Source organism: Rhipicephalus microplus, chromosome 3 (genome assembly GCF_043290135.1).
Source record: "Rhipicephalus microplus isolate Deutch F79 chromosome 3, USDA_Rmic, whole genome shotgun sequence".
In the NCBI taxonomy this organism is placed as follows: domain Eukaryota; kingdom Metazoa; phylum Arthropoda; class Arachnida; order Ixodida; family Ixodidae; genus Rhipicephalus; species Rhipicephalus microplus.
The window spans coordinates 197159125-197179521 of NC_134702.1; the positions used below are offsets into that span (position 1 = coordinate 197159125).

At 43.5% G+C, this 20397-nt stretch overlaps 2 protein-coding genes across 2 annotated transcripts in view; both read right to left on the reverse strand.

Moving 5' to 3' along the window:
• Positions 1 to 5133: 5133 nt before the first annotated feature.
• On the reverse strand, positions 5134 to 14847 carry LOC142803469 (monocarboxylate transporter 14-like). The gene is made up of 2 exons (XM_075888581.1): positions 14408 to 14847; positions 5134 to 5420 (listed from the first exon to the last, which is right to left on the reverse strand). The coding sequence occupies exons 1-2, from the start codon at positions 14829 to 14831 to the stop codon at positions 5212 to 5214; spliced, it is 633 nt and encodes a 210-aa protein (XP_075744696.1). The 5' UTR covers positions 14832 to 14847; the 3' UTR covers positions 5134 to 5211.
• Positions 14848 to 14853: 6 nt separating this feature from the next.
• Positions 14854 to 20397, reverse strand: part of LOC142803095 (monocarboxylate transporter 2-like) — a 28605-nt gene continuing 23061 nt past the window's right edge. Inside the window, exons 5-6 of the mRNA XM_075888200.1 lie at positions 14911 to 15196; positions 14854 to 14860 (exon numbers count right to left, since the gene is read on the reverse strand). Of these exons, the coding sequence (XP_075744315.1) occupies positions 14854 to 14860; positions 14911 to 15196 (293 nt within the window). The remainder of the gene's footprint in view (positions 14861 to 14910; positions 15197 to 20397) is intronic.

The following is a 20397-nucleotide window of genomic DNA, read 5'->3' on the forward strand; positions in this document are numbered from 1 at the left end:
CACTGTCGTCGAAGATCGGCGTCAGGAGACGGCATAGGGCCAGCCCTGTCGACCAGAGCTACGCTTACGTCGGAGATCGCGAGGGCACAACCAGTCGGCACGAAATCCAGCGAGCGAGTCCCTTGGGGGCGCGGGGCTTCTAGATTTAAAGTGCACGCGCCCAACGCATGACCCTCACGCCATCTCCCTACTGGTGACTGAAACGCGCTGAAGTTACTGAGCTCTGACACCGCCAACGGTACATGGTGTATATAACTGGCTGGGCATTAAACATTTCTGCAAAGTGCATGTTGTGGTCGAGTGGCTTGGATCACGTGCTGAGGAGTGAGAAGTCGCTGGTCCAACGCGTCGGTACAGACTTCTCCTCCTTGTTTTTAGATGCGAAGCACCTTTTTGACTAGCTTGCATAACACTGTCCCTCCATAAGAACACGCCCAGCGCCGCAGATGTTAGCGCGATGCCTAATAGCTCACGCCACTGCTGCGCGTAGACGTCAAACTTCCCTCACAGTGCGTGCTGATGTCACTCTCTTTTCGCCTGCCACGCGCTTGGAGCGACACCTGCAGCTGCCACCTCGTCCTTACGCCTACAGCACCTGCCGGGACCACAACTCGTTATACCACCGCCCCGTCGATTCACGCGCAATAAACCTGATGCGCGCCAAATGTACGCGTTGAAGCATGCCTATACATCTCAACTTCAAGACCCGCGCCAGCGATCGCTTCAAACAAATTTTCCAGCGCTCACCACCGCTAGAGTTCCCTAAAGTTAACTAGAGGAGACTCTGGCGCTATGATCGTTCAGCGACGATGAGAATGATGGGTAGTAGGCGGATTCGCCAAGTCTTCGTACTCGCCTGTGGCGAATCGTACTTGCGGCTTTGTTTATTGCTGGTTTTGGTTTCGTTTTGAAAGAAAGAACGAACACATTTAACTTCGTGACCCAATTCAAAATGATAAGCCTAAAAAAATAAGGTGGTGAAGCGCAGCCTTTGAACATTTCCTCATTGTTGTTTTGTGAGAAAATAGCTCCAAGCCACACAGCTTGGAGCCACACAGCTCCAAGCCACACAGCTTCTGGCTCCGCACACGGAGCCAGAAGCAGCCCAAAAGTACGAAGGTTGCGCTTCCATGGTCGCTGAAGTCCCGTGCGTTGCAGATCCCATAGGCATTAGCCCCAGAGTTAGTTCTGATGTATAATATGAAACTCTGTGCCCCGCAGCATTTGCGTTAGCGCCGTTCACAGTGCAAAAATACTATAGGTGAGTGAATGCCGCAAAGGGAGCGCTTCTCAAAAAAGGAGCGATTATATTCTCGTGTGCGGATGTCGACAGATGGCTTGCGGGACTGAGGACTGTTCAGGGCTGCTGGCAAATTGCGCAAAGCACATTCGGTGCATGGGTTAAGCTTTTCGAATATGACAAAACCGGATTATCGTGCGATATCACGTGCCACGAAAAAGAAGGTGATAAGGAAGGAGGTTTACGGCGCAGAAAGAGCTTTGTGAGCACCGCTACTTTCATAAATGAGCACCGCTACTTTCCTACATCACGGAGCTTTTCCAAACCAAGAGGGAAAAGAAGCCGGGGGCAAAGTTCGTAGCCCCATCGTTCAGGCTTTTTGCGAAGCAGTACATTATCGGTCAGTGGATGTTCCCAGAGTTCGCTCACCTAAAGTATTTTTCCACCGTGACGCCGTTCAACCCGTGACGCGCCCATGCGCAATGCAGCTACTTCGCATCCAATCAGAGTTGCCTTGGGGAGACGTTCAAAGTGTTTTCTTTGCAATTTATGTGTATATACAATTTTCAGCATTATATTCGTAATATAAGTACGCCTGTGGAGCCATGGTGGACCCTAGCAATAAATACCTTTCTGCGAAAAAAACACTTCATGTTTTTGCCCGCTCTGTATGGAACTTTAATGAAGCTGAAACACTTTTCTCTCCAATCTTTACTCAATCTCGCCCGTTTCTTTATCTATCTATCTATCTATCTATCTATCTATCTATCTATCTATCTATCTATCTATCTATCTATCTATCTATCTATCTATCTATCTATCTATCTATCTATCTATCTATCTATCTATCTATCTATCTATCTATCTATCTGCAACACTTTGAGAGAGCACCTTCAAACGCGGGACTAGAGTGGCCTTTTAAAGGCTTAGCTTACGTAGTACGCGAGAGTGCAAAGAAGATACGTGAGCCTCTTTCGAGGCGTATAGCAACGTGAGTACCACGTTGATAGCGGTAATAGTACCTTATTATAGGGAAAAGGAAAATGACGACTTTGGGGCTTCTGTAGCTGGTGCTCTACGTGCGAGACACTACTGATTGTTTCCGCCCTCCAGAATGCATCAAGAAGGGGAGATGCGCTACTGGTTGTTAGCTGATGAGCTGCGCCTTAGACTGCTGCGTAGTATATTCATTACTGTTCTACCAAAACAAATTTTTAAATCTACTTGTTCGCAGGCACACCAACACAAGGAGGGGGGCGAAGTAGGACGTGGAACGAACGCAAGATCCGGTAAACTGTAGCATGTATTCACCGTTATGTCAAAATATATGACACATATTGTGCCTGGATTTTTTTTTTGGTACGATCATAAAACTCTGCCGAGAGACTTGAAAGTGTGGAATGTTTCTGTGGCAAAAAGCAATAGTGAGTAAGCAGCTGCCAGGTAGAACTGGTACGGAAAGCACCTAGAAGTTTGATCGTGAATGAATTGACAGTGCAAGAAGAATGAAATACAGACCATAAAAAAAGGACACAACGTTGAGTCCTTTTTTTGTTCCTGTCCGTATTTTACCCTCCTTCCGCTGTTATTCTTATTATTATTCTTATTCTTCCGCTGTTATTCTTATTATTCTTATTATTTATCTTCCGTTGTTATTCAGCAATAAACAAAAACGAAGTAGTTCAGGTCGCTATTTCCAAATAGAGTGTTCCTGTAGATTGTTAGGAAATTCCTGAGTGACAGAGTCTTCGATTTTGTTGCCTTTGAACTATTTTGTGGCCGGGCACCAGATAAACTGAGAATGGCGAGTTGGTTTTGGCCCTACCACCCTCTGCGCCGTGGCGCAAAAGCAGCCTTATATAGACCTCTTAGTCGGTCAACCCTACGCTCCCTAAACTTTACTTTGGGAACTGTGGCCCAAAGCTAAAGCAAGGCACATGCGTGACATCCGACATAAATTTGTCGTGTATATGTTTCTAGGTTTTTTTACAAATATTTGAAGTAAATGTGGATGCCGCTTAAGGTCCACTTCCATGCTCTTCGTTTCCACACAGCCCTTCCAATGAATTTGAAGTGTGTTAGAGGATACGTCAGTTGATTGTTGACTTTCTGTAGATAATGCTCTTTAGTTATACGCACAAATCTCTCACAAGCTACCTCTCATTTAAGATATGGTCAGAGCTATTCTGACGTTTTCAATTTTGTTGTCGCAATTTGACTTCGTGTCTTTTGTGAGGACGTACATTCGAAACAAACCCTTTGAATAGAGAGCTCTAAACTCCGATGTTATGACTGAGAATTTCGCAAATGCCACAGAGGAATCAAGCACACTGTACATTGCAATTATCTACTTAGAATTGACCGATTGTTCAGTTGGTGAGCACACTTCACATTCAGGATTTACGGAAGGCAGTTTTATGAAAGGCCTGACAGCTCAACAATATTGTGGACCACAGTAACGGGCTGCTTCCTAAGCGTCTCAACTAAACAATGCCATGACATTCATACCACATGTTTCTGATACCTTCTTCTACGTAATTAAAAAATCTCAATAAACAATTGTATCGGGCCAGTTGGTAAGGATCCATCTTGCTAGGAAGCGCAGCCACTTCTGTTGTGCGTTTTGTGTAATAGTGGCTGTGCTCCCTAGCAAGATAAAAAATCTCAATTTGCTTACCTTGTTGGAGCTCTTGGAACGTGAGGTAAAAATTCAACGTCGGGGGAGAACGTCAGCGAACAGCACGTGCTACATTCTATTCAAAAAAGCATCAACTGGCGCTCTTTGTTCTCTTATATACAAACAAGAATCGAGAGCACATGTACTTTTGCCTCTAAATCAGGCAAAACAAGCTCACATTCTGCTAGCACATTGAACAGGAGTGGTTTTTTCTTGCGTCTAAAATAATGTTGATCTGCGGGTTAAAGGATTGAAGGAAATTATATCTTTGTCGAACCGCTGGATTATTTGTGGTAGGGTTTCAAAGGGCAAGTACAATTGTCTCAGAAAAGGAAATATGAAGCTGAAAACAGGGATGATACTTATGAAACAGGATGATTAAAAAACAGCCCAGGAAGAAGGCGTTTGTGTCGCTTATCACATCCTCCATGTTTAGCTTATACTGTGCTGCTCGATCCTCTATGCTTTCTTAGTGTGCTGCACGAGATAAAAAATGTGACACTCTAATAATGATTTAACACTGAAAAGAAATTTGTTGAGTGTGCTTGGGGTGGTGAATTCCTGTTCAAGAACCTATTGAATGGCTATATTACTCATGAAATCCATATTTTGCCCCAGTTAGTTCCTTTTACAAATGCAGCAAGACACGTACATGGTTTACATTAATTAGGCCTCAACGCAAGCAGCTGTAAGCTCAATATAACGAAAACAAACTAATGATCATACTCATAGTTACGGAACTGCAATTCACTTTTGGAGGAATCAAACATGTCATAATGTAGCTAATATAAAATGGGTTCTCACAAACGTACTGCCTCCACACTTTTTTATAGCTTCGATGGCATGTTCCAGCGGAATAAAAGAAATAAAAAAATAAACTGTGACATTGTAATACAGTTGTGTAAGACTTCCCTTCCTTTACTTTCTTTACCGGTGCTCTTGACTCCCGAACTTCATTTGTTAGTTCTTAACGTTTGTAAATCGCAACATTTCTGGTGAAAGCACAAGAGTCACTGGATTCTCACCCAATTTCATATTAGGATGTTTATTTTTCAGAATATCCTTTTTTCCACAAAGACGCAGCGTAGGCAGATCGTAATAGTGGAACACTTCAAACAGATAGTGACTGACACAAATAAAGCAGGGCCTGCCATACAAAGAACAATGTGTTGTGGAAATCATGAAAATTTTATTGCAAATGTGGTCAGTTCTTTTCGTTATTACAAGTATAGCGTGATCACCAGTTCAAACAGAAACTACGACACTCATACACGTAGCATTTGTTTATATTCCTTCACTTCGGAGGCTCGGTTGCGATGCTTAGGCACCATTTTGTAGTCACGATGGTTTCCCGTGGTAAGTTTTCAGTCTGGGTAACATTAATCTTCCTCTTACTTCTTTGAAATTCCAAAACAACAATCCAAGTAGCGGCTCCTATGGCGTTGAGCAGACCACATATTACGAAGAGCCAATCATATGCGCCTACTTTGTCCCTGAAGTGTCCTGCAAGAAAGGAAAGTCTAGAGTTCTCGTTCAAACCACTTTTTCTTGAAAGCAAAGCCTAAAAAATACAAATTTTCATAGAAAAGAGACTGCTGTACCCTCATACTTTTAAACAAATTAACATCCTTAAACTCCCAGAACAAGGCAAAAAATATCAGAGTATATCAGGCGTGCCCGAGTGTGCAAATAAAGCAAGAATGATATATCAAGCACAAGTGGTTTATCAAGCAAAAGTGCATCATTGGCATACTTTCTACTCCGTAGTTCCCGCTGGCGTGGGTCAATATTTTTAGGACGTTGTCTGTCGAGACCACTTCCACCTGATTTTTAATGCGATAGCGTTAAGGAGCCCGTTTCATTGAAACTCCGACATCAGCGTCGGTGTCGGAATCATTGGTTGTGAGCGAAGTATATTGTGAGTGACCATAAAATAAAGAAGGATGTAAATAAATAAATATTACAGAACTCCGGAATCTACCCGAGTTCGTTTGAATGGCAAGCGGGTGTTTAATTACAAATTTACGCGTCTATTGGTAAGTGCAGTAAAAATAACTTTCTCTGCTTGGAAATGCAGTCAAAGAAACTTTCATGCTTGCGAACACACGCAGCCTTTATACACGAATCGCAAAATAACATGAAGTAGTAGAAGAAAATGCGTGCTAAAAGCATACATTGCCATTGGGCCAACTAACATGCAATTATCAGAATGACTTCATTGTTTAAAGCGGGTCACCCACCACAAAAGGCCCACACGTTACTGCGCCTATTCCCTTAAGGCCACGTAGTTAATACATAGCATGTTTGAAATGTGTGTATTTGCAACCTATTTGATGTACGCAATATATGCAAGATATGACTATTGTCTTCAACTATTAACGGGTAAGAATAAGGGTTCCCTAATGCTTCAAGCAACCTACCGAAGCCCACAGAATCTGCAGTGACGGATGCACAGGGAACATTATTTATTTATTTATTTATTTATTTATTTATTTATTTATTGGTACCCTCAGGGCTTACAAGAAGCATTGTAGAGGGGAGGGGCTGAAGTAAATGAAAACACTATAAGGAATACACAGAAAAAGAAACTTAGTCAAAAAATTGTAACATCGAAGGGGAAAAAAAAAAAATAAAAAATAAAAGTGGCACTAAGAGATAGAGCACAAAAGGAAACAAACTAGATAAGTTTATACATGAACTAACAAAAGAAAATAGGACGAAAAAATACACTTTGACGTCGCAATCACAGTGAATGTCAGTGCATGCTGCACAAAAAATAATCGACTGATGCCTTTTCAATACACATGTTCAAAAAAAAAAATGATACATGAAAAAACAAATTTATCGAGTTACACACACAAAAAGAAAACATCAGTGCAAGGAAAAAAAAAAAAAAAAGTTGAGATAAAGACCTGTACAGAGATAGGTGGTAAAGAAATAAATTGCAGTTTCAGTGTGTTGTAAATGCATTTGTGAGCGTGATGCAGCTTTATAGCGTGTTCGTTAATGCTTTCCGGAAACGGTCAGGGTCTCTGATTGCGACTAGTGACGCAGGCAAGAGATTCCATTCATAAGATGTTTTTGGCAAGAATGAATATGAGTAGGTGACTGTGCGCTGTGATGGTACGTGAACTTTGAAAGGGTGGTCGACACGTGGGGAGATATAGGATGCGGATGTGATGTATCGGGACTTCAACTCATTGTTATGATAATATATTTTATGAAAAAGGCAAAGACGGGATAACCTCCTACGAGAAGAAAGAAGGGGAATGCCAAGTGTTCGTTTCATGTCAGTGACACTGGCAGTTCGATGGTAGTTGTGAAGGATGAAACGGGCCGCTCGATTTTGCACATTTTCAATTATGTTTGTCAGACTAGCATGACCAGGATCCCATATGGAGCATGCGTATTCAAGGTTAGACCTAACATAAGTAATGTACAGCTGTTGCTTTAACTTCGGGGGAGCTAAGGAAAAATTACGTTTTAAATAACCAAGCATGCGGTTAGCTTTCGATGTAATGTATTCTATGTGTCTTTTCCATGAGAGATTGTTAGTAATATGCACACCAAGATATTTATAGGATATTACTTGATCAAGTGAAGTATTATTCAGTAAATAAGTAGGGCATGCTGAAATACTACGGGAAATTCTCATTGTTTTGCATTTAGACGTGTTAAGGTCCATAACCCAGAGCTTACACCATGTTGAAATGTTATTAAGATCATTCTGCAGTGTTAGGGTATCATTAGGGCCTTCAATCTTGCGATATAAAACACAATCATCGGCAAATAAACAGATGGAACTTGTGATTTGGTTAGGAAGATCATTGATGTATATTAAAAAAAGTAATGGTGCTAAAACAGAGCCCTGAGGTACGCCTGAGTCAACCGGTACTTCAGGAGAGTTTTTATCATTAATGCTGACATATTGCGTTCGGTTGGATAGAAACTCTCGAATCCAATTGAAAACCAGGGGATCAATGTTTAACTGGCTGAGTTTAAATAAGAGTAAGCGGTGACTGACGCGGTCAAAAGCCTTGGCGAAATCTAAAAATATGCAGTCTACTGTAAATCCATTGTCTAGAAATGCGTGAAGATCATTGCAAAATGTTGCTAGCTGTGTTTCGCATGAGAATGACTTACGAAACCCATGCTGACTACTATGAAAGAACTTATTCGATTCTAAAAAATTGACCAGATGGGAGAAAATGACGTGTTCGAATATCTTACAAGGAATTGAAGTCAAGGAAATAGGTCTATAGTTTTGAGGGTTGTGTGTGTCACCGGATTTATGAAGTGGTATCACCTTGCCTGTTTTCCAGTCTTTAGGTAAGGAACTACTGTTCAGTGATTTCGTGAAAATAAGGTTTAGTAGGATGGAACTATATTCGGCGGTAGCCTGCAAAAATTTCGACGTGATGCCATCAATACCGCACGAGGACGATCTCTTTAAATTGTTAATGATGGAGCGGATACCAGACGAGTCAAGTAAAATGGGTTCCATGGGAACGTAGCTAGGCGCAGTGAAACGCGGACAGATGTCAGGGTGAGTAGCACAAAATGAACGGGCAAAAACAGTGTTAAGTGTGGAAGCGCACTGGCTGCTTGGGATTGACTCGCCAGATTTATCAGTAAGAGCTATAGTTAGATTATCCCGGTTTCTCACGACGTTCCAAAAGCGTTTTGGGTTGCTTTGGAGCAATGACGGAAGTGTATTATTATAAAATTTAAACTTAGTTTCTTTTAAAGCACTGGAGTATGCTTTTGCCGCGGTTGTATAAGTGGACCACTTATCAGCAGATGACGATTTCTTGGCGGCACGAAAGAGCCTTTTTTTTTTGTTAGACAGCCGGTTAAGGTACCTTGTATACCATGGCGCGTTGGATGAATGATAAACCTTCCTTACAGGGATATGCTTTTTTATTAGATGCAGTGCTTTGTCTTTGAAACACGTCCATATTTTCTCGACCGTAGCATCATTGTGAGAAAGACAAAAGCTGTCGAGAAATGAGGAAAGCTCGGTGTTGATAGCCTCAAAGTTGGTCTTATTGTAATCCTTTATAAGTTTAAAGCGATTGCTCCTTCTATTCCTCGGTACAGAAATGGAAAAATGTAGCACGTCATGGTCACTCAACCCTGGCAAGTGAGTTATTTCAGATGCAATATCTGGTGATGAGGTGAGTATCAAATCTAGTAGGTGTGATGTGCTAGGAGTAACACGGGTGGGAATACGCACTAATTGTGATAGATTGTAATCCAAACAAGTGGTTAGGAAATAACTCGTTTCAGCTGAAGCAGGCTCTGCAAACGGGCATGGATGAGACCATTGGATTGATGGAAAATTAAAATCTCCTAGAAGAAAAACTGGAATACCGGGAGTTAATGCCGAAATATGACTTAGGCAATCATGTAATTCTTCGCAGAAAGAGCCGTTGGAATTAGGCGGGCGATAGCAAATGCCAAAAACAATTTTTTGAAAACAAATCGTCACGTAGCACCAGACAATTTCTAATCTACAAGGGATTTTCAGAAGTGTACATTGAAAACACTCATTCACAGCAATGAGGACCCCACCACCCCTTCTTTCGGAGCGATCACATCGATGTACAGTGAAAGTTTTGTGGCACTGAAAAAGCTCACTTGTTGCAATTTGATCGGAAAGCCAGGTTTCAGACAAAAGGATTATGTCAGCATCCGTGTCATTAATTAAAGCACTTAGGCGGTCTCTTTTCGGAATAAGGCTGCGAATATTAGCATACAGGATTGAAAGCTCCGATGGTGAAGATGAGCCACCACCCCTCACACTGTCCTAGCTAGTGTTAGAATAAGGACGACCTGATCTGGTCGCCCTAGGGCTAGAGGAAACGGCAACTTGTGGGGAAGGTGCCTCGCAGACGACGTTGGTGCGAGCATCATACACATAGCATTTATTTTGTGCATATAATTTTTTGTACCGCAACTTAAACGGTTTTTTTAAAGCAATGCCAAACTCTGTCAGCTTTTTACGAGCTTCACGAGTTGATACAGAGAAGTCTTCAGAAAGGCCAATGCCACTACCTCGTAAAATAGATTTCTTAGACAGTAGTAGCATTTTTGACTTGGAATTTGAAAATTTAGCAATGAGGGGTCTATTTTTACCTGCCAAGTATCTGCCTATTCGGTGTGCTCGTGCTATGTCATCGGGTGATAAGCGAACATTCAACCTGTCACGAGCCATCGCGATAATTTTTTCTTCTGACTGGTGCGCTTTCTCGTCTGGCACGTCAGGTAAGCCATAAAATAGCACATTATCACGTCGAGACCGATCTTCAGCCTCATCAAGCCGGGCTTGTAGATCAATTGTCTCTTGTTCCACGCGAATTAGTGATTGGCGCGTGATAGATAGTTCTTGCTGTACATTTGGAAGATCGCTAATCCGTTTTTCTACCGTTTGTAGCCGTACGGTAATGTCAGCCACTGCAGTTGCAACCGTCTCATGGGAAACCTTAAGATCAGACAATGCCTGTGACATGCTCGATTGGTTAGTCTCGATTCTAATACAACGCTCATTTGTCTCTTTAACCAACTGAATTAGTTCCGTTAGGGTCTTGTCAGGCCCAGGGTTTTCCTCAATGTCCCCACAAAGCATAAGCAGCAAAGAAGAAAAAGGTTCAAGCAATGCTTCTGGGCACGGAAGCACAATCGCAAATCGGTCACTAGTCTTGTAACATTTGCAAGGCAAGAGAAAGGAATCACCAACCTGCACAACAAGAAAGATGTGCCGTAAGTTCTTCATTCTGTCTGTGCATCCGTGCCCACTGGCGGGGTGGCAAGTGGCGTGTGCTTTTAAACCATCCACTATCAGTCGTGACGATGTCACTGACGTTGTACTGCGTGGCTCATGGATAGGGCAAGCCGTGGCGCTGTTGAGAAGACTGGGCGCGGCGCTTTCAAACACGCATGAAGAATCGGTGGCTGCGCAGATGACATCCACGTACGCCGAAGTCGAGCCGCAAAACGGAATTTCGACCGCGGGAAGCGATCGATGATCCAAGGGATGGCTTGCAAGAACGCCCACAATCTGCACAACAAGAAAGATGTGCCGTAAGTTCTTCATTCTGTCTGTGCATCCGTGCCCACTGGCGGGGTGGCAAGTGGCGTGTGCTTTTAAACCATCCACTATCAGTCGTGACGATGTCACTGACGTTGTACTGCGTGGCTCATGGATAGGGCAAGCCGTGGCGCTGTTGAGAAGACTGGGCGCGGCGCTTTCAAACACGCATGAAGAATCGGTGGCTGCGCAGATGACATCCACGTACGCCGAAGTCGAGCCGCAAAACGGAATTTCGACCGCGGGAAGCGATCGATGATCCAAGGGATGGCTTGCAAGAACGCCCACAATCTGCACAACAAGAAAGATGTGCCGTAAGTTCTTCATTCTGTCTGTGCATCCGTGCCCACTATACGCGTTTCCTGAAGCACTTACGGCAGAAGCAACAATCACTCGCTTTAAGCTAAAACGTCAAAGTACCGCTTCAAGAACAAAACGCCGATTGTGATAGCAACAAATTGGAATGTCACAGGAACAACTGTAAGCAGCTCTAAACTTGCTGCGGGGTGCTCAGACACCACCAAAAAGGACTCATTAAAAGAAAGCACAGTTAAACACGGGACGGGTGGGGAGTGCTGCAGTCGCTACTTTAACAAGCCTATACTTTGGCTATTTTAGCTGGTAATTCACTTTTTTTGCAAACACGATTGATGCAGCGACTCAAGTAACTTCCTTGAATGCAATTTATTGCTATGTGGGGTTTAACGTCCCAAAACCACCATTTAATTATGACAGGCGCCCTGAGAAAGGCTCCGAAAATTTCGACCACCTGGGGTTCTTCAGCATGCACCCAAATCTGATCCCATAGGCCTACAGCATTTTCGCTTCCTTTGAAAATGCAGCCGCTGCAGACGGTATTCGAACTAGTGACTTGCGGGGTTAGCAGCCGAGTACATTAGCCGCTAGAACACCGTGGCGGGGAGCTTGAAGGCAGACTTAGTGGTGAAGCTCAAGACGTGGACCCCCACTCCTTCGCCCCCAAAAAAAGCGCGGCAACCATGCCCTAGATATCTTTGTACAGTATAGTGGCACACATCCTAACTTCGGAGATACGTTAGAGAATTCTAAGATTGGGAATCAAACAAATTGGCAGAGGCGCATGAGTACACCTCAGGCACTTTCTGCTGGCGTCGATCATGGGCATTAAAATAAAAGGTCATTTCGGTCTAGCCAGCACATATTCCTGTCGCTAAAGTTACAGCGCAATCATAATTCTTGGTAATTGTTTCTTCTTCACTTCTTATGCTTCAAAATTATTGTTCCGTTATACTTCGTCACGTGCACTCATCGGAATATCATTGCACCTTTACGCCTATATAATTGGATAATATATAGACTAACTTATCTCTCTCTCTCTCTCTCTCTCTCTCTCTATATATATATATATATATATATATATATATATATATATATATATGTGTGTGTGTGTGTGTGTGTGTGTGTGTGCGGGTGCGTGTGTTTAGATTTGTTAACACACATTTTTGTCTCTTTACTCAAACTGGCTGTTAAATATTCCAGTAAAACATTATAAATCTACCATATCAATGCAGACCTTGGAGCGAATTAGTGTAGAATAATTATTTCGAATTTCACAGCACGCGAACATAGGAAAGATTGTGAGAGAGTATAGAAAAGAGCACTTTCACAGCACTTTTTTCTACTGCCACTCATTTTTGCTTTGTGCTCTCGTGATGAAACGCACGCTTAAAGTAACAAATACCTGAGGCAGTTAGTTGATATTCTTGTTAAAAAGACCGGACGTGCCAACACGAACCGAAGAGAGATGACAAAGGAGTGGCCGATTTTCTTACGTAGACCACCACGCGCACTTGCCTAATAAGTATCGCATCTTTCTTGGGAATGTGCTCACTATTTCTTTCGTGGTTCACTTTCACCACTGAATGATTTTTTTTCAATTTTAACAATGTTCTTGGTGTTTTATTACACCCTTATATCCGTGTTTCCACGCACTGTTTTTTTTAGAGGACTCGAAAGAGCCTGTGAAAATAGAAATAACGAAAGCTTTTTGCTCTCTTGGAGTTTAACCCTTTTTTTGGCGCTTTTCGTGACGCCTGAACAGTGGATTCCGTGATATTATTAGTCTACAAGCTCTCTTTTGGCCCATGTATAAGAAATACTACTTGAGGATTTCCTTCCACTCTGCTTTACCACGCAGTCACCCACAAATTATGCTTTGTCCCGCAGGATTCCCGTGTGCGATCAGCTAATTTTTCTCCACTCTGTGCAATGCCAACTACACAAACGAGCAATGACCACACTCAGGAGGTTTCTGCCACCACCATCATCATTTTACGTGTAATGTCCAAATCAATGATATCTTCCTACGCTTGTTATTTAATAGGGGCGAAGAAAATTACAGAAGCACTAGGAACGAACGCTGTTGAAGCAGAGATGAAACTAGCTGGTCATCTTATTTTCACGTAGCGTGAATGGATGCGATAACATTGCCCCGCGTGCGAGGCTTCGCGTATTAAAGTATTAAAGCAGCCCGGGAAGGGAGGTGGGGTAGCGTCATTCAAGGTGCATACAACAAACTTTGCTCAAAAGCTCGTGGTTCCTAGTGCTATTAGCAGACATAAACAGACGGCCTTCTTGTTTCGTGTTGAGGTGGCAAGTAGCAACAAAACCGCTTCACTCCATGCAGCGGCCGTGTTTTTAAACTCACACTTACGTTATGTATAGTTAGGCGACGTCGGATCCAAGAGAGTTACCACCCAGTCTTAGTAACCATAGCATTACCATTTCTTGCTATTTTTAACCATAGCTGATTTTTTGCCATACCGCCACTATAGATTCAAAAAGTGCTCCACCTTGTGATGATGAGAAGCGATCGCATGTGCGTACAACGTCGCAGATGAGAGTAGCACAGAAGGCATCAAAAGGTACTTGAGAGCAGCTCCGGAAACAAAACGCGTTTTGTTTCCGCATCTGCTGCAAGATGGTGCAGCAGATGTGGATTCTCGCAGTAGTTCCACCCGTTCACATGTCAACCAGGAGCGTCTCTATTCCCATACACAAGTATTTTGTAGATTTACAAGAGTTCAAATCGAATTGATTTAGCTTCAAGACTTCCTTCGCGTAATATTAGGTCGTGTTGCTAACACTTTCTCACTGCTTCGCCATACCAGTCAAACAGATTTATTTTCAAAACCAATTGAACAGCTTTTCCCCACCAATCTTAAAGGCTACCCTCCCCTCTTCTTTTCCCGCTCCACGCCACCGCTGATCCAATAAATCATGGTGGTGGATACCGCACCCAAGCGCACCACCACAGGTAATATTGGGACCACTGCATAGGTGTTCTATGTGCATGTACAAACATATGGTTTAAACAATGTAGCTGCAAATACAACACTGCTAATACATGAAGATCTCTTACCTATTAAATATGGCTTCACAAATGAGAACATCCCGGCTGACGCCACGACGATGCCGAAAGACACTGACATCTTCTCATGCCCGAAGTAGCTTGCCAGTGTCATTGAGAAAATGACCATTCCCGTGCCGATGGTGAATGCAATGACAAAGGCTACCGTAAAGATAAGTTCGTGGCTATTTACAAAAGGCAGGATAAGAAAAGTTACCGCTTCCAACACCAGAGTGAGCAATACGGCTGTCTTGATCTGCAGCAGACCACGGTCGATGACGGCTGGTAATGTGAGCCGTCCAAGCACTTCAAATACCGCTCCAGCGGCCATCACAGTGACTGCCGTCGACACCATTACTCCCTTATCACAGGCGAAGTCCACGAACAGCGACACGTAACATTCGTAACCAAGGCAGTAGGTGTTGAAGCTGTACATTATTAGGTAGAACACCGGTTCTTTAAACACTGTCATTGCGTGGTGCAGCATGGGGCTCCGTAGCTGATCGTCACTTTGCGCACGAATCTCGGGGTCAAGCTTGTTGTTGCTCGGAGAAATGTCCCTCCAAGAAGGAGTGCGTAGAAAGAGGCTAAATGCGAGCCCGTTCAAGCAAACCGCACCGAAGATAAGAAGTGCGCCATGAAGGCCATAGCTGGTGTTGAGAAACTCCAGCAGTTTGGGAAACACAAACAGGCCTAAGGTCACACCGGTGAAGTTAAGGCCCATTGCAAGGCCTTTGTTCTTGATGAAGTGTTCGCTAATAATAGTAGGAGCTATGATGAACACCATGCCTGCTCCTACGGCTGCATATTGAAAAAAAGATACATACAGGCTGTGCTAAACTTTTGTTGTAAGTACAGTACTGAATTTTTTTATAGTACGCAGTCGGACTTCCTTTACTGAGTTGAGTGCAAAAATTTGAGCATTCCTTGTGCTCACTGTATTGATATTTTAGAATTGTAATCTTTTTTTAGTGTACTATGAGTGCCCTTCTTCAAGGACCAAACTCTGGTCTGCAGTATGCTATAAAGAAATAAAAATAAATAAATAAGAGCTCAGAATATTCGAAGTCTGCAAGCTTGCTCCAGAGTTTTGGACATCGCTGCCACCTCTGGTTCTTTACGTGCATTTCAGTCAAAGCACACGGGCGTTAAACAATTTCGCTTCCATCGATAATTAGGCCACTGTGGCGGGGATTCAATTCCGCGACCAGTGTGTCAGCAGCCGAATATCGTAGACTAGGCCACCGTGGCAGGCATGCTACATCTCTCACAATTCCTACAACTAAGAAATACTTATTCAGTTTCATGCTAAATGGAGCATTGCGGAACCGTTGGTTTTAAAAGCTTCATGGTTAACAATAATTCTATGTTTCCAAATGATAAAATGTATTAAACGCCAGCTACTGCAATGGTTTCTAATTGAGGTATCATGTACGAGCGTAACTTTTCATGCAAGTAATCAATTCATGAAATGCATAAAATAATGTTTGGATAATGCATAAGTAGTTATACGTTAAATACATATGTATATTTCGTGAAACATACTTATGCTGCTTCAACTCAAGTAATGGACAGCTCAGCTACTTCACAGGTACTGATTCTAAAAAAATGGCTTGAAAACGCAGACACAAGAAAGAGTTCAAGGTGCCACAAACACCGAGTAGCAACTGCAAAGGCGCACTACCTGAAAAAAGAGAAGGCATGAAGTGTCGTATGCCCGGCCAATCAATGTGGCATGCCTGGCGGTTTTGCATGACAGATGCCTTTTAAGGCATTTGATTTCCTCTGCATGAAAGACAGTCAATGTTTTCTCACTTCTGCGTAGTCGCTATATATTACCTATATTGCATGCATCTATATTCAGACCTGTTTTGTCATTACGGTGTCTATATGAAACTGCGCATTTATCGAATTTCAACATAAATTTTCCGTCTCGAGAATATGCAGATGGGCGTTTGTTTACTACCTTCTTAATGGCGCACTCTGCTGTTTGACTCTACAGCTTGTATAACGTGCTTTGAATAGGTGTTAGTGTTCTTTAGTCTAGATTTTATTGATAGTTGTGTTTGGATGATAGCTGAAAGCACTTTACTGACGGGGAAGAAAAATGGGCGAAAGGTTCCCCAGTGCGAAGGGTCTCTAGTTTGTAACTTCTATAATGACTTCACCAACCGCCCCCACTGGCCGAAGTCTTGTGAGCCTCTGCGAAGAGGTGTGCCTTCTTACTGTTCTGAGGTGCGCGAATATTGAAGAAATTAGGGGACGAGTGCAAAGAAAATAACAGCGCATCGTACGGTTACATGAAAATCATAATTGGATTACCACATACTGTAAATTAGGGGCTATAACGTGATAAATGTGAGAAATGCATGAAAAAGGTTAAATCGCTTACCTCTTGACTGCTTTGACCACAAGAAAAAAACGAGCTTTTGGACATAGGCAGCCAATTTTTTTCTAAATTTCTTGCAATATTGCTCTGATGATTAGATATAAATATCTCGTAGACTTGCGGGCCTAAGAAACGGCCGTCATTTCCTGTTTAGTTGAAGGTCGCCGGTTCGATTTTCATCAATGACGCTCCCTTGAGAGTTGGTTGAAGTTGGAGCTATCTATACTTCAACACTCTGGCTTACATTACTTCTATGCCAACTCAGTTTTAACCCATTTTTATTTTGTAATGATTCGGTACTTGAAATACTACGCAGTGTACCAAGTTTCGAAGTCTGCCGGTTTATTTTTTTCTCACATTGATGACTTTCGTACACTACAAAACTCATACACAGTGGTTGTAATGTACAGCAATTTTTTTCAATTACTTGATTGATGAAACCACAGTGACATATCAAAGAATACCACTGCATGCAATACTGGAAACTGAAACAGCACAACAAATACAAAAGCAAGTACAAGATAGACAGAAGAAACAGCACTGTTATCGGCGCCATTTCGTGGGTCCTCTGTGTTTTGCGCACTTCGATATTGTAGCAGGTGTAATACCACTTTCAAGTATAACTCTTCTCTGACATTTTCAATTTTATGTGGTAAGACATATCCACTCAAGCCCTTCAAGACATATCGGTGCTTAAGTTTATTTAGCTGACAGTTAATTATTATTATTATTTAACGTACCTTCATAAACACTTTCGATTGTTTACTTTGGAACATTAAGTTGTAGATTTGTAATATTATATTGCAAAACTTGAGTGTAAACCTTTTTCGGCTGAATACTTCTTGGTTATTTCGTTTATTTTATCGGCAAATCTGCCTGCCACTTTTACGCAGCTATAACTTCTAATTGCCAAGACTTTTATAAGCAGAACTGCACGCCAAACGTCATATTGTTTTTTTTCTGCTAATGTCTCGAGACATCAATTTTCTGCTGCTGCCTTGCTCTCTTAGTGATGTAACGTGAGTTTTTAAACTATTGCAAAATTGCGTTCATGGTTCTTTGTAAGAGCACGTTTTCATTTACATTTGAAAATTATGATGCTGTGGATCACAAGTGAAATATTTCACTACCTAAATCAAGCTTTCTTTTTATAACATATTGTGATGTAACGGTGAAGGCAACCTTTATTAGGCCCGCAAGACACGATGAAGCGACCACGCCCAAGGCACAGAACTCAGACAAGCCAAGTCCCCACAGCAGAAGAAGATGACGACCACACATGATGATGAATATGTGTAAAGATAGATGATGTGCTTAATGAATGCCTACACTAACTTCCCCTCCCCCCACGTGAAAGCGGTCATCCTGACCGCAGTTCCTGGCCGCATTTTAAAGCGAAGATGAACGCCGTATGAAAGGCTTCATGTGGGATACGTGGACTATTTCTGCTGCCCTGTAGCGGCGGTCCGTCGGAAGAAGAACTGGTGCCACGCGATAATTCACAGGAGACGTTTGCTCCAAGACAGTGTAGGGGCCAATAAAACGTAATTGAAACTTCTCGCACAGTCCGGGAGTGCGAATGGGTGTAAGAAGGAGGACTTCGTCGCCAGGGCTGAAAGACACGGCACGATGAGAGGCATCATATTCAAGCTTGCGATCCTGTTGCTTGGCTTCAGTGTTGACGCGAGCCAGCTGGCGGCAATGAAGTAGACGAGACACGTATTCTTCACTTGAAGATGAACATGGTTTGACAGGTGCAGAGAAGAACGAAACATCGAGGAAAGAAGAGGGGAAGCGACCGTGGACGAGGTAGAAGGGCGAGTAACCGGTTGTGCGCTGTACAGAGGTATTATAGGCAAAAGTGACAAATGGCAAAATGGTGTCCCAGTTTCTGTGGTCGGGTTCGATATACATCGCAATCATATCTGACAGTGTACGATGGAAGTGCTCAGTCAGGCCGTTTGTCTGAGGATGGTAACTGGAGCTTGTTTTGTGTGTGTGCCGGCTGCCTTGAGCACTTCTTCGACGAGTGCTGAAAGAAATACTCTTTCGCGGTCGCTCAGGAATACACGAGGAGCTCCGTGTCGAAGGATTATTGCTCGAAGGATGAAGTCGGCCACTTCCGAAGCTGACGCAGAAGGCACGGGAGCTGTTTCGGCGTTGCGGGTCAGGTGGTCGATAGCTGTAACTATCCAACGATTGCCCGTGACAGTCATAGGAAGCGGACCATACAGGTCAATGCCAACTACCTCGAATGGTTGCAGGGGACACGGGAGCGGTTGTAATTGTCCATTTCGAGTTGATGTAGGTAGCTTGCGACGCTGACAAAGGGCGCATGAGGCAACGTACTTCGCGACACAGGTGGACAAGCCCGGCCAGTAGTAGTGACATCTTATGCGGTCATACGTTTTCTGGAAACCCATGTGTCCAGCAGACATGTCGTCTTGATATGTCTTGAGGACTTGAGCCCGAAGAGAGCGAGGTAGAACGGGCACCCAGCGTTGACCATCAGGGTGGTAGATATGACGGGACAGGACGTGGTTGTTGAGCTTGAATTGCGTGAGCTGTCGGCGAAGACGGGCGTTAGGGGGCCGGCAAGTCCCGTAGAGACGGTCCATGATGCGGCGACAGTAAGGATCAGCACGTTGGTGAGATAAGAACAAACCACACTCGCTTGGAGAAGTTGGGTTCATAGTAGTTAATGACGAAACATGTAGGGAAGAGACGGCCGAAAGCTTCTCGTGTGCGGCAGTGGCGGGTTTGTTAAGCGGGTCCGAAGAAAGCGGGCAACGCGAAAGGGCGTCGGCGTCTTGATGCTTGTTTCCCGACTTGTATGTGATAGTGAAGTCGTATTCTTTTAAGCGAAGAATCCAGCGACCAAGGCGGCCGGACAAGTTCTTGATTGTTGAGAGCCAGCACAAGGCGTGATGGTCCGTAACCACAGTAAAGTGGCGGCCGTGGAGATAAGGTCTAAACTTTTGTATCGACCATACGACCGCTAGGCACTCTTGTTCGGTGATGGTATAATTCTTTTCAGCAGGGCTGAGTGCACGGCTCGCGTATGCGACAACTTTCTCACGTGAATATTTGTCTCGCTGTAGGAGAATTCCACCAATGCCTCGACCACTAGCGTCTGTATGCAGGAGCGTAGGCGCGGTTTCGTCGAAATGGCAGAGGACTGGTTCGGATGTGAGTGCACACTTCAGTTGGGCAAACGCCGCTTCACATTCAGGAGACCACACAAAGGTGACGCCTGATCCGAGCAACTTGTGCAATGGTGAAGCTATTGAGGCGAAGTCTCGAATGAATCGGCGAAAATAAGAAGCGAGGCCGAGGAAACTGCGCAAATCTTTGGCCTTTTCAGGACGCGGGAAGTGTTGGACAGCGGGAATCTTGTCAGGATCGGGACGAATACCATCCTTGCTTGCGATGTGGCCTAACACTTTAATCGTCTTGCTCGCAAAACGGCACTTCTTGGTGTTCAGCTGAAGGCCTGCGTTTGCAAGGCACGTAAGAACTTCGTCCAGTCGTTGCAAGTGCTGAGGGAAGGTTGACGAGAAAATAACGATATCGTCTAAATATCACAAGCAAGTCTTCCACTTCAAGCCTCGTA

What these genes read in the sequence shown, in the direction of transcription:
- LOC142803469 (XM_075888581.1), bottom strand. Translation starts at nt 14,831, where the DNA reads ATGTACAGCTTCAACACCTACTGCCTTGGTTACGAATGTTACGTGTCG. An exon ending in TGTGAAGCCATATTTAATAG is followed by an intron (nt 5,421 to 14,407) that starts GTAAGAGATCTT and finishes CCTTTCTTGCAG; the next exon opens with GACACTTCAGGGACAAAGTA.